The sequence below is a fragment of the Marmota monax genome, unplaced genomic scaffold, assembly GCF_021218885.2.
Source record: "Marmota monax isolate L192 unplaced genomic scaffold, Marmota_monax_Labrador192_F-V1.1 WCK01_AAM20220418_F8-fsc00008, whole genome shotgun sequence".
Taxonomy (NCBI): Eukaryota; Metazoa; Chordata; class Mammalia; order Rodentia; family Sciuridae; genus Marmota; species Marmota monax.
Genome location: NW_026694432.1, coordinates 28,120,428 through 28,133,522, shown reverse-complemented (window position 1 = coordinate 28,133,522; position 13,095 = coordinate 28,120,428). Strand labels below are relative to the sequence as shown.

The following is a 13,095-nucleotide window of genomic DNA, read 5'->3' as shown; positions in this document are numbered from 1 at the left end:
AAAGCAGAATCACCTAGTCCTACTCCACCTTTTTTCTCACACAGGTACACCTACCTGCTCATAGTTAAATAGAGAATTGGTGATTATGCCAGGAAATGAAGTCTGTATCTATTCCAGCACCCTGCCTTTTATAAAAGACCATCTTGCCTACAATCTAGCAATCCAAGTAGTAAAGGCAAAGCCTAAATGAATACGGAACCCGCCATGGAAAACCCAGTCTCCTTAGTCCTAACACTGAGCTCTAACCTTGAAAAGCTAAATGAAGAATGTTTTGGGAAAAGTTTGCCAACAAATCTAGCAGTACACCTTATATTGAGGACTATATTTTGTACCAGTCCCTCAAATCATAACTGTGTCCCTTCAAATTGCCCTGTCTTGTCAGTGCAAACTCAGCTGTGTTTTTACTTTTTTCTTCCAGGAAAGGTTGAATAAGAATGTAGAAAATAATCTAGTTTCATTCTGCCAAAATTCTGGCAGAGCAGGGCTGTGAAGGAATGTACCTACTACGGAATCTTCCCACACTCCTGAGTTGTTAAGAGGAACTAGCAGAGGCATGTCCCATACACTCCCCAAATATCTGAGCTGGCAAGAACAAAAGATATTCTGAGACCTTAGCCCTGGGACAATAGCTTCTGTCAGTCATTTATAGTTCTCACGATTCTGTTTCTGCACTAACTTCAACCTCATAGCAAACAGCACATCACACCTGTACAAGTACTTGAGAAAAGCACATGAATAAATTCACACAGTAGCATAATGATTTTGGCAAGGAACCAAAACTAATGATGAAGTACAACTTTTTAAAAATCAGAGACTTACCCAAGTATATTAATCTTAGCATTTATATAGCAGATTTGGCAAGAGATTTGGGACCCCAGTAACCCATGCCTGAGACCAACACCAAAAAAGATCAGGTAGAATTTCCATGACAAGGGAATTACTTGGTAAGGAGGCTAAGATCAGCATTCATCTCTTACCTGAAGCCAGAGGTCTGATCCATTCTTTGCTATTGAGGTCAAGTCTCCAGAGATCGTTGAAGGCAGCATTGCAGCTGCTCTGGGTACAGCCTCCAAACACATACATAGACTGATTAGCATCATAATAGCATGCACCTAGAAAGAAAACAACAACAATATGCTATTGCTGCTTAATATTGAGGCCTGTTCGACACTGAAACCATAGTCCATATGTTTTAAATTTCAAATATTCTACACATTAACTAAGTCTATTACCAGGAACCAATTTTTTTAACCAGCCTCTTGTCTTTAGGTTCATCAATCATATTATCCTTTAAAATAAGGCCCAGAGAAAAGCCATGAAATTTTATTTCTGAGAAAGTAAGCAAGTAACAATGATGTCATTAAGACACAATAATTCCAGCAAGAACACAAGGGAATTCAAATTAAGGATGCTCCACAAGGGAAACAATTTAAATGTGTATCAATATCCTCTAGGGCAAGGCTAAGATGGTTCTGAGCTGCCCTCTGCCCTCCTACTCCTCTCCTCCATCCCTCCTCCTATTGTTTTTGTTTTCAAATGAAACCTGAAGGGTAAAACTGTACACAAATCTCCCTATGAAATTCAGTGACAACAACTGTGAAACAGTTTTATCAATGACATGAAGTAATCATGCCTAAAGATCAATGCAACTAACACAACACCAATTTTATGAATTCCAAAATGCAGCCAGGGCTCAGTAGTGTGAGCCTGAACTGATTCCAAAGCAACAACAACAAAAGCTCACAAGTTATTAAGTTCCTAGGCATTCCAAAAGCTACTAAGGCAGGCTCCCAAAAACTACAAAAGGCATGCTGGCTGGTGCCAGCTAGAAAACTGGCATACTTAAGAAACCTTTAAAAAGGACTAAGGTCTCAGAGAAGAGCCCTTTAAATTAGATGATTACGTACATATCACCATTTCTAAGAAAAAGAGGCAGACTATAAGAAGGACTCTTACCCTAAAACTGCAAAGACCATGCTGGGCATGGTGGTTCACATTCGTAATCCCGCTACTTAGGAGATTGAGGCCAGTGGATCACAAATTTGAGGCCAGTCTGAGCAATTTAGCAAGATCCTATCTCAAAATAAAATTGTAAAGAGGGACTGAGGCTGGGGCTCAGTGGTAGAGCATTTGCCTAGGTAAGATTTATGTTTTCTTTTCTATCAAATCTAAACCTGTAATGAAATACAAATATGTTTATTGTAACCTAAATTTCATGTGTATGATGGAGCCATTTTAAGTTAGGAAACCATGAGGTCAGAATGGTGCCATTTTAAAATTCCCAAACAAGACTAGGCTTGGTGGTTCATGCTTATAATCCCAGCAGCTCAGGAGGCTGAGGCAGGAGGATTGCAGGTTCCAAGCCAGCTTCATCAACTTAGTAAGGCTGTGAGCAACCTAGTGTGACCCTGTCTATAAATAAAATTTTTTTTAAAAAGAGCTGGGATGTGGCTCAGTGGTTTAGGGCCTGTGCATTCAATCCCTAGTACCCCAAACAAACAAACAAAATTCTCTTAACAGGTATCCAAACATAACTGCAGCCCTTTTCTGGTACCCTCCCCAATTTTAAATCGGCTAATTGTGTAGACTGTACCCCTAAACTCTTCCTATCAGAGAAAGGGGCAGTGCTTCACTAGGGATAAAACCTGGTGGACTGCCTGCCCAGGTGTGCTTGCTTGTTGGCCTCTGGGGTCACACCCTTCTGCAGAAGAACAGGTTTTTTTTTGTTGTTGTTTTGTTTTTTTACCTTGCCAATCTATTTACAAGCAAGTTTGATTTCTTGGGTACTGGGTATTCTAACACCTAACATATGGAAAGCCCTAAGTTCAATCCCCACACCAGGGGAGAGAAGGAAAGGAAAAATAATACTACTATTGGTCATCCAGTGCCATTACCATAATGACCTTTGTGATATATACTAGCTGAGAGCAACCCCTTTTTTCCCTTTACTCAGCCCACCTGTTAGGCTCTTTAAAGATGGCACTAGGAAGGACAAGTCAGAAAACTACATGAGGTAGTAAAGCAGTGTGTCTAGGCATTACACCCTGTCATCTCAGACAGTGAATAAATTCAAATGATCTGTCTACCAGCATGTGCAACAATGGAGCTGCAGGCTTTTGAAAGATTGGAGAAAGCAGAGAAAACAGATGTGAAGATATAAGATGCCATCTAGTACAGGCTTACCCTTCACAGTATTTACTACAGCCCCAGAACTCACGCCAGAAAGGCATATGAAGATGTAAATGGTCTCACACCTCCCATTGACACCTTACCTTTAAAAATAACTTCTATAGTTTTATCAGTTTTTTAAACCCACATCCCAACAAGAATATTTATTAAGTCTAATAAAATTCCATTGCTCTCATTTCAGATTGGCTTAGAACTGCAATTTAAAAAAAAAAATCAAGTTAGAGGACTTTAGACAAACAAAAGACTAATTACCAGAGCCACATTTTGAACTCCACTGAAGGGCTCAACACCAGAAATTTTCGTCCTGTTAGACCTATCCTGAACTAGCAACCCCAACACATGGGTACTTTTGAACTGAACCAACGGATGCTAGGTGTAAAACAGTCCTCTTCTTTTGATTATCCAGAACAAAAACTAGCTACGTTCTAAAACCTTAACTGGTTTCACTTATAATGATGTCTAATAAGACAAATTCATAATTTCATAGTTAAAAAAGAGCCAAGGGTGCTGGGCAGGGTGGCACACGACTGTAATTGCAACTATGTGGGAGGCTGAGACAGGAGGATCACAAGTTTGAGGCCAACCTGAACAACTCAGAGAGACCCTGTCTCAAAAATAAAAGATAAAAATCAGTAGTAGAATGTCCCTGGGTTCAAAATCTAGTACCAAAAAAAACAAAACAACAACAACAAAACTCCACAAATACACACATGAAGAGCCAAGGGCTAGTTTATGTTTCCTAGTTCCTCACACATAAAACTCTCAGCATCTGCTTCCTTCACGTAGCAAAAAAGCACAGTGCCTTTATTTTTCAAAGATGGTGTGAGTTCTGGGGCTACAGCATTCTTCTTCTCTATCTGGATTGAAAACCCAGCCAACAGCAGGGCCCCCTGCGGTCCTTACTACGTGTGTTTTAGTCCTATACTAAAATATGGAAATAGGCATTTTCCTGCTTTTCTTTGAGCAAACAAAGATTTCTGGAAGAGGAAAGCACAGCCCAAGGTATGCAAAGCCAATGGGTCTGAAACGGCAAGTTTCATACACAACTGGATTTTCTTCTTTTAGTTTTTTTTTTTTAATGTTTATTTTTTAGTTTTTGGCAGACACAATGTCTTTGTTTGTATGTGGTGCTGAGGATCGAACCCGGGCCACACACATGCCAGGCGAGTGCTCTACCACTTGAGCCACATCCCCAGCCCACAACTGGATTTTCAATGATCAGCAGTCAATTATCACTGGAACTTGGGAATAAAGGGAGTCAATTTGGGCAGCTATGTTTAGAACTTATATATAAAGGAATGAGAAAATAACAATCAATAATACATTCCACTATTTTAAGCATCTTGCTGAACTTTGCTTAGTGCTTATTTTTACTTAAGATGCCTATATGTTGATTTTAGTGGGAACATCCAATGGGCCTTTTAGAAAAACTAGGAATTTGAACAAATTACCAGTGCTCAAGCAGTCATTTCCCTTTTACTCGGGTTCTCCACCCAAATAAAAGGTTTTCCTTTCCAAACATCTAGACTACTAGAATACGCTGTACAATGCAGTATGAATACTGTGCCAGGAAATATTAAGACTGTTTACCCAAGTTAAATCTCTTCAAATTTTCTAAAATGGGTCTGACTGTTTTATGATCAGGTTACTATCTAATAGTCCCTATTCAAAGACAAGTCAGATATTCACAATTTAATTAAACACAGCAAGCAAACAGTTTGTCACAGTTCTGAATATTTTTGTACTGTATTATAACCATTACGCGCAACATTTTCCTGTAGTTTCATATTTCCCATGCTGCCCGGTGCATTCCCTATGCTTGATGAATGAACTGTACATTCCAACTTTTGCACTTTCAGATGTTAAATTCTCCTTTGTTTCCCCACCTGTCTCCAGGGAAAGGCCCTCAGGCATTTATCCCATGCTTACAGAGACTCTGCTGTTCTGTATCTCACATCAACAAGCCAGAACATATTTGATAAGGTCTGTAATTACATAACTCTGGAATAGGCAAGGGGGGTTACCCAGCCTGGGCCTGCCGGCTCCTGCAAGAGCAGGACCATCAGTATGTGAAACTACCTGACCCTACTGAAAGCCTAAATACTCACATTTTTCCAAAGGTTGATATTGGGGACTCAATAAACCTTTATATCATTATGAAAAGGTTCCAACCAAGTGCAGTGGTACAAGCCTGTAAATACCAAATATTCAGGAGGCTGCTGTAAGAGGTTCAAAAGTTCGAGGCTAGCCTCGGCAACTTAGTAAGACCCTGTTTCAAAATAAAAATAAAAAGGGTTGGGGGTGGGTGCGGTGGCTCATGCCTTTAATCCCAGTGGCTCTGGAGGCTGAGGCAGGAGGATCGCAAGTTCAAAATCAGCCTCAGCAAAAGCGAGCAAAAGTGAAACCCTATCTCTAAATAAAATACAAAATAGGGCTGGGGGTGTGGCTCAGTGGCCAAGTGCTCCTGAGTTCAATCCCCAGTATCCCCCCCCCCAAAAAAAAAGGTGTACTGTAGGGGAAAAGAGTGTGTGTGTGAGCAGTGGTGCACAATAGTGCACACCTATAATCCCAATGACTGGGAAGGTTGAGGCAGGGGGATTACAAGTTCAAGGTCAGCCTCAGCAACTAACCAAGACCCTGTCTCAAAATAAAAAATTTAGAAGGGACTGAGGATATAGCACAATGGTAGAGTTGGGTTTTTAAAAAAAGTGTATTGTGGACTAAGCGTGTAACTCAATGGTAAGACACTTGCCTAGCATGTGCAGAGCCTTGAGCACCACAAAAAAATAACATTAAAAAAATGTGTGCTGTGACGATTTAGAGAAGATGAAATGATTAGTTTGTTAATTAGGATGATAGGAAAAAAGAAAAGGTATGAGGGAGATAGGATAGAATTAACAGAATTTGAGTTGTTAAGAAAAAGGAAGGAGAGAAACTGAGGAAGAAGCCAAGATCTCAAGTCTGTGTAACTAAGAAAATGATAATGACATGAACTAAATTAGGAAAGGAGAAAATTTGGGGGGAACTACTGAGTTCTACTTTTAGCTAACTGAATATGAAACATCTAGTATCTCTATGGCAACACAGGCAAGTATTAGAAATGCAGATCTCGAGCTCAATGTGAATTAGAGATAGGAAAGGAAACTTAGATCAAGGGGAAAACAGAACAGAAAGAGGAAGGAGCTAAGGAAAGAAATCAAAGGAATTCTTTTTGTTTTCAACCTATTTTGAAAATTGTCCTCCAGGGCTGGGGATGTGGCTCAAGCGGTAGCGCGCTCGCCTGGCATGCGTGCGGCCCGGGTTCGATCCTCAGCACCACATACAAACAAAGATGTGTGTCCGCCAATAACTAAAAAAGAAATATGGAAAAAAAAAAAAAGAAAATTGTCCTCTGCTGCACAGTGCCACACGCCTGTAATCCTGGCTACTCAGGAGGATCCTAGGTTCAAGGCCAGTCTGGGCAACTTAAAGAGACCCTGTCTCAAAATAAAACAAAAACACAGAAGGGCTGGGGAGTGGCTCAGTGGTAGAGAACTTGCCTAGCATGTATTAAGCCCTGGGTTCAACCCCCAGTACCACCAAAAGACAAAAACTTAAAGAAAACCTGCCCTTTTGCCTGTAATGGTCCCTTTCAGCTTGCTGGTTAGCTAGTCAAAGAATGTAGAGACAAAGGGAAGAAAACAATAACAGATCAAAAGAGATAATTAGACACAGTTTTTGGGTTTTTTTTAAATATCTACCTATGGTACCTTTTCTTGGATTTCAAGTGAAGACTGAAAAATGTTTTAAAGTATTCAAATTCACCAACTTCCAAACTTCTGTGGGCTTACTCAATGAGCTATTCCTTTCCACTGCCCCTTCAAACAATGCCTCCACTTTGTGGCAATACCATCTGCAAAAGCTAGTTAACCGAAAAATATCTTTTTCCTTTCTCATAAGAAAGCGGAGCTGTTGCTGAACTGATCATTCACAATGGAATATTTCCGAATCTGGTTTCTATTTCACCCAGTGTAACCACCTGAATATGGATGGAGTGTCCCCCAAAGGTCATGTGTTAGACTAGACCATCTTGCTAAAAGAAAGTAGCTCTTGGGAGGTGGTGTGGACCTTCAAAAGTTGGGGACAAGTAGGAGGCCCTTAGGTGACAGGGGGTATGCCCTTGAAGAGGACTCTGGGACCCCAGCTTGCCTTCTCTGTTTCCTGGCTCGTGACATAAGCAGCTTCTCCACCACGCACTCCTGTTATGGTGTGCCAGTCTTACCAAAGGCCTAAACAACTGGGCCTCCAGATCTTGGATTGGAACCTCTAGAACCATAAGCAAAGTAAATTTTTTCAAAATTTAATTGCCTCAAGTATTTCACTACAGTAACATGAAGCTAATATACCCAGGTTCACTCAACTTCTCAGAGTACTAAAACTACTTGTTTCAAAAAATGGTATTTAGAAATTTTGTCCCTACCTTTTACTCCAGTTATCTGTAAATTAAGTCACACTCCCTCAATGATATGGGTCCTCCTGTAATTTACTTTTTCTCCTTTTGTGAGACAGGGTCTCACCAGGCACAGTGACACATGCCTCAATCCCAGTGGATCAGGAGGCTGAGGCAGGAGGATCACAAGTTCAAAGCCAGCCTCAGCAACAGCAAGGTGCTAAGCAACTCAGTGAGATCCTGCCTTTAAATAAAATACAAAATAATACATTGACCTCTTTGAAATATAGAAAAATCCAGGGAGAAAATAGAATATAAAATAATTAATAAAGCACCTCCAATTTTTTTATTTGTTAATTTGTGGTGCTTGGGGATCAAACCCAGGGCCTTGCCTATACAAGGAAGTAAGCTGTATGCCCAGTCCTTACAATATATTTAGGCTAACAATTTTCCTATTTCTGGTTGAACTTAATTAATACTCTCATTTTACATTCTCTTCATTAAAGTCAGATAAAAAACATGCAACCAAAATAGTTTGTGGAAAATGAGCAGAGGCAAGTGGGGTTTGTTTTCACATAGATACTTACTGTGTGAAAACCGCTGAGTGATTGGGGTTCCAGGATAAGGATAAGTCCGGCTCTCCCACTGAATGTTTCCTTCCTGGACAGCCTTCATGAAACCATGGTAACACTGGTGGGCCACACCTAAAGATAGAAGAACAAATGCCTGAGCTTCAACACTTAACTTGTAGGTAAAATTATTAAGCCTGTGTCTTTAACTCTTTTTTTTTTTTTTTTAACGGAGAAGAAAACATGGTCGTGATTTTTTATTTGGCCTTAAAAGAATTATTAGTAAAACAAACAAAATATCAGTATAAGCTTTCATTGAGTATAATTCTTAAAAGTGAATTTGGCCAGGCATGGTGACACATTCCTGTAATCCCAGCGGCTCAGAAGGCTAAAGCAGGAGGATGAGTTCAAAGCTAGCCTCAGCAACTTAGGGAAGCCCTAAGCAACTCAGCAAGACCCCGTCTCTAAATAAAATATAAAAAAGGCCTAGGGAAGTGGCTCAGTGGTTAAGTACCCCTGAGTTCAATCCCCAGTACCAAAAAAGAAGAAGAAGAAGAAGAAAAAGTGAATCTGTATGACTATTAAATCATAAAGATATGACAGCCTTACTAAGCAAAGAAAGATCATTAATGCATGAATGCCCTCAAATGAAAATGGCTTGATTTGGTAGAAATGGAAAGAGGCAAATCTGTAGGCCTAAGTGATACAAATATTAAAATGATTTTTTGCCTAAAGTAATGAAATAAGCTTTCTTACTTGTGATGATTTCATCTAGACGATCATCTTTCCCACAGAGCATGTTTTCTATGGTTCCCTTAGAGATAGCAGATAATTTCAGGGCCCAATAGTACAGGCTTTTTAGTCTCTATGCCATCAGCTCATACTCTGATGTTTTCCATTAACATTTTTTGTATATGAAGAATGAATATTATGCTGTTTCATTTAGGCCTTAGAATTATATATATATGAGATTCAATCTTAATATTCTTGGCTCTGAAGGCTGGGGTTGTAGCTCAGCGGTAGAGCACTCACTTAGCATGTGTGAGGCCCTGGGTTCAATCCTCAGCACCACATAAAAATGAATAAGCAAAATAAAGGTATTGTGTTCAACTACAACAAATAAATATTAAAAAAAAATATTCTTGGCTCTGAAATAGGCATGATTAGCATCATTAGCATATTAAGGAAATAAGTCCAGAGTGGTTAAAGGACCTGTCCAAAACTGGACTGAAAGTCTGAACTTCTAGTTCTCTTCTTCTGATTTCTTTTTTTTTTTTTTTTTTTTTTTTAAATTTTTTAATATTTATTTTTTTAGTTTTTCGGCGGACACAATATCTTTATTTGTATGTGGTGCTGAGGATCGAACCCAGGCCACACGCATGCCAGGCAAGCACGCTACCACTTGAGCCACATCCCCAGCCCCTTCTTCTGATTTCTTAAAAAAAAAAAAAAAAAAAAAATTCCAGTTGGTGGTGAAAGAGAAAGAAAACTAGTCTAAATTTCTTTGATTTTATTTATTTATTTATTGGTACTGGGATTGAACCCAGGAGTATTCAACCACTGAGCCACATTCCCAGCCCTTTGTATTTTTTATTTTGAGACAGGTTTTGGCTAAATTCCCAAGACTGGCCTTCAACTTGTGCTTCTCCTGCTTCAGCCTCCCTCCCACTAATCTAGGTTAATTTCTTTGATTTTTTTATTCAAAGAAAGGAAACAATCAAAGAATTTCAAATTGGGAAGATCTAATCCTTATTTTACCAAAATACAGGGAGGTTATTGACTTTCTCAAGGTTAACTGTAACCCTGGCCCCCTTTATCATGAGACAATACACCAAGATAAGTGGTATTTATTTTCTCCAAAGCAAAGGGGTGATGGGATAATTTAGCTCTGTGAAAGAATATGATAAGACAGTATCTGTAATTTAGTAGGTATTATGAATATCTGTAGATAGATCACAGCTCCCAAGCATTCTACAATAATAAGCTAATAAAAGATTATGAAATGATGAATTCTTAACTAAGGAAAAAGAATTTTTTAAAGAGCCTATGTAGAAAAGAGAAAGAGAGAGAGACAGACAGACAGACAGACAGACACAGACTTTACTGCAATGGTAGATTCATGTCATTATACATTTGTCCAAATCCACAGAACATACAAGATCAAGAGTGAACCCTTAGGGCTGGGGATGCAGCTCAAGTGGCAGAGTGCTTGCCTAGCATGCGTGAGGCACTGGGTTCGATTCTCAGCACCACATAAAAAATAAAATAAAATAAAGATATTGTGTCTACCTAAAACTAAAAAATAAATATTAAAAAAAAAAAAGAGTGAAACCTTATACAAACTATGACCTCTAGGTGATAATAATGTGTCAATGTAACAAATGTTCCACTTACGTGGACAAAGCTGATAAGAGGGAGGCTGAATGACAGGGAGCATATGGGAAATTCCTGAACTTAGCAGTTCTTTGCTAGGAACCTAAAACTTCTCTAAAAAATATAGCCTATTTAAAAAGGTGAAAGCTTTATGTTTCAGGAACAACCTATTTCTAACGCATTCATTTCAATTTCTGATTACATCAGTGCAAACTTCTGAAGGAAAAGTCCAATCAATGTTATGTTACATTTTGAAAGAATCTATCATTTCTCAATTTATGTAACCTTAGTAGACCTTTAAGCAGAATCACAGTACATAGTTATACATGTTTTCCATGATGATCACTATCCCCATAGTATGATAAATTCAATTTAGCTGAACTCACAGTTAAAAAGAATTAGAATATTTTTAATCCATATGCCCATTGCTTGCTTGCTTTTTTTAAGGTACCAGGATTGAACTCAGGGGCACTTAACCACTGAGCCACATCCCCAGCCCTATTTTGTATTTTATTTAGAGACAGGGTCTCACTGAGTTGCTTAGCCCCTCACTTTTGCTGAGGCTGGCTTTGAATGTGCAATACTCCTGCCTCAGCCTCCCAAGCAGCTGGGATTACCAGTGTGCACAGCTGTACCGGTTAAACACCATCTTTAACTATGGAGCAAAGCCAAGAAAATGGAGGAAAAAGCCTTTTACAACAAATGGTGCTGAACTGAGCTTATCTATTCAGAAAAAGGAAAGCAGAATACCTTCAAAACTAACTCAAAATGGAGAGACCCAAATGTAAAATGCAAAACTATAAAACTCATTGAAGGTAACAGAAAACCTAGATGACCCTAGATTTGGAGATGACTTTTTAGATACAACACCAAAGGCAAAAATCATGAAAGAAAGAATTGATAAACTGGATCTCACTGAAATTTCTGGATGGGTGCAGTGACACATCCCTATAATCCCAGCAACTTGGGAGGCTAAGATAGTAGGATCCCAAGTTCGAGGCCACCCAGAGTAAATTAGTAAGACCCTGTCCCAAAATAAAAAATAAAAAGGGTTGAAGATCTAAGTAGCTCTGTGGCAAAGCACTCCTGGGTCCAATTCCTAGTGACCCCCCCCCCCAAATTATAATTTTCTATTCTCCTAAAAACACTGTAGAGAATGAAAGAATAGGCTGTAGAGTGGGAGAAAATATGTGCAAAAGACTTACCTGATAAAGGTGTATTATCCAAAACATTACAGAACTCTTTTTATTTTTATTTTTTTTTTAGTTATAGTCGGGCACAATACCTTCATTTTATTTGTTTACTTATTTTCTTTACATGATGCTGAGGATCAAACCCAGCACCTCACACATGCTAGGTGAGTACTCTACCACTGAGCCACAACTCCAGTCCAAGAACTCATTAAAAAACAAAACAAAACATGGTGGCTGGGGCTGTAGCTCAATGGTAGAACACTTACCTCACATGTGTGAGGCACTGGGTTCTATCCTCAGCATCACAAAAAAATAAATATAGATATTGTGTCCATTCACAACTAAAAAAATATTAAAAAAAAATAGTGGGCTGGGGATAGAGCTCAGTTGATAGAGTGCTTGCCTTGCATGCACAAGGCCCTGGGTTCAATCCCAGCACCACAAAATAAATAAATAAATAAATAAAATCCAATTTTTAAAAATGGATCAAAGACTTTAACAGCCACCTAACCAAAGATATATGGGTGACAAATAAGCATATGAAAAGATGCTCCATATAATTTATCATCAGATAACTGTAAATTAAAATGACAAACTACTATAAGTCTATTTTAATGGGGAAATTCCAAAACAATGACAACTAAATATGGTGTTGAGGATGTGTAATAGGAACTGTTATCTGTTGCTGGTGGTAATGGAAAATGGTACAGCCACTTCAGAAAACAGTGTGGTGGCTTCTTATGTAACTGAACAAATTCTTACCATATTACCTAGCAACTGTGTTCCTTGGTATTTACCCAAAGGAGCTGAACACTTGCGTCTATAGGAGCACCTGCCCATGGATGGTAAGAATGGCTTTATTCACAAGGACCAAATTTGGGAAGCATGGAAGATGTCCTTTAGTGGTGAATGAATAAATGAACTATGGTTCATTCAGAAAATGGATTATTACCCTTCACTAATAAGAAATGAGCTAACAAACCATGAACAGACATAGAGAAAACAGAAATTCTTATTACTAAGTGAAAAAAGGCAACTTGAAAGGCTATGACATTCTGGAATAAGGCAAAACAATGGAGACAGTTGCGGGGATTGGGGAAAGGGAAGGATGACTACGCAAAGCACAGAGGAGTTCTAGGACAGTGACATTACTATGTGGTACTATAGTAGTGGATGCACGTTGTACATTTGGTCAAACTCATAGAATGCACATTGTCAAGAGTGAACCCACCTAGCTGAGCATGGCGGTACATGCCTGAAATCCCAGCTCTTCAGGAAGGTAAAGCAAGAGGATTGCAAGTGTGAGGCCAGCCTGGACAACTTAGCAAGACTCGGTCTCAAA

The 13,095-nt window shown here is 39.0% G+C and overlaps 1 protein-coding gene across 4 annotated transcripts in view; it reads right to left on the bottom strand.

Moving 5' to 3' along the window:
* Fbxo42 (F-box protein 42) overlaps positions 1-13,095 on the bottom strand; it is a 91,202-nt gene that overhangs the window by 40,510 nt on the left and 37,597 nt on the right. For all 4 annotated transcript variants that reach the window (XM_046468502.2, XM_046468505.2, XM_046468503.2 and 1 more), the window contains exons 3-4: positions 8,206-8,322; positions 978-1,112 (exon numbers count right to left, since the gene is read on the bottom strand). In XM_046468502.2, the coding sequence (XP_046324458.1) occupies positions 978-1,112; positions 8,206-8,322 (252 nt within the window). The remainder of the gene's footprint in view (positions 1-977; positions 1,113-8,205; positions 8,323-13,095) is intronic.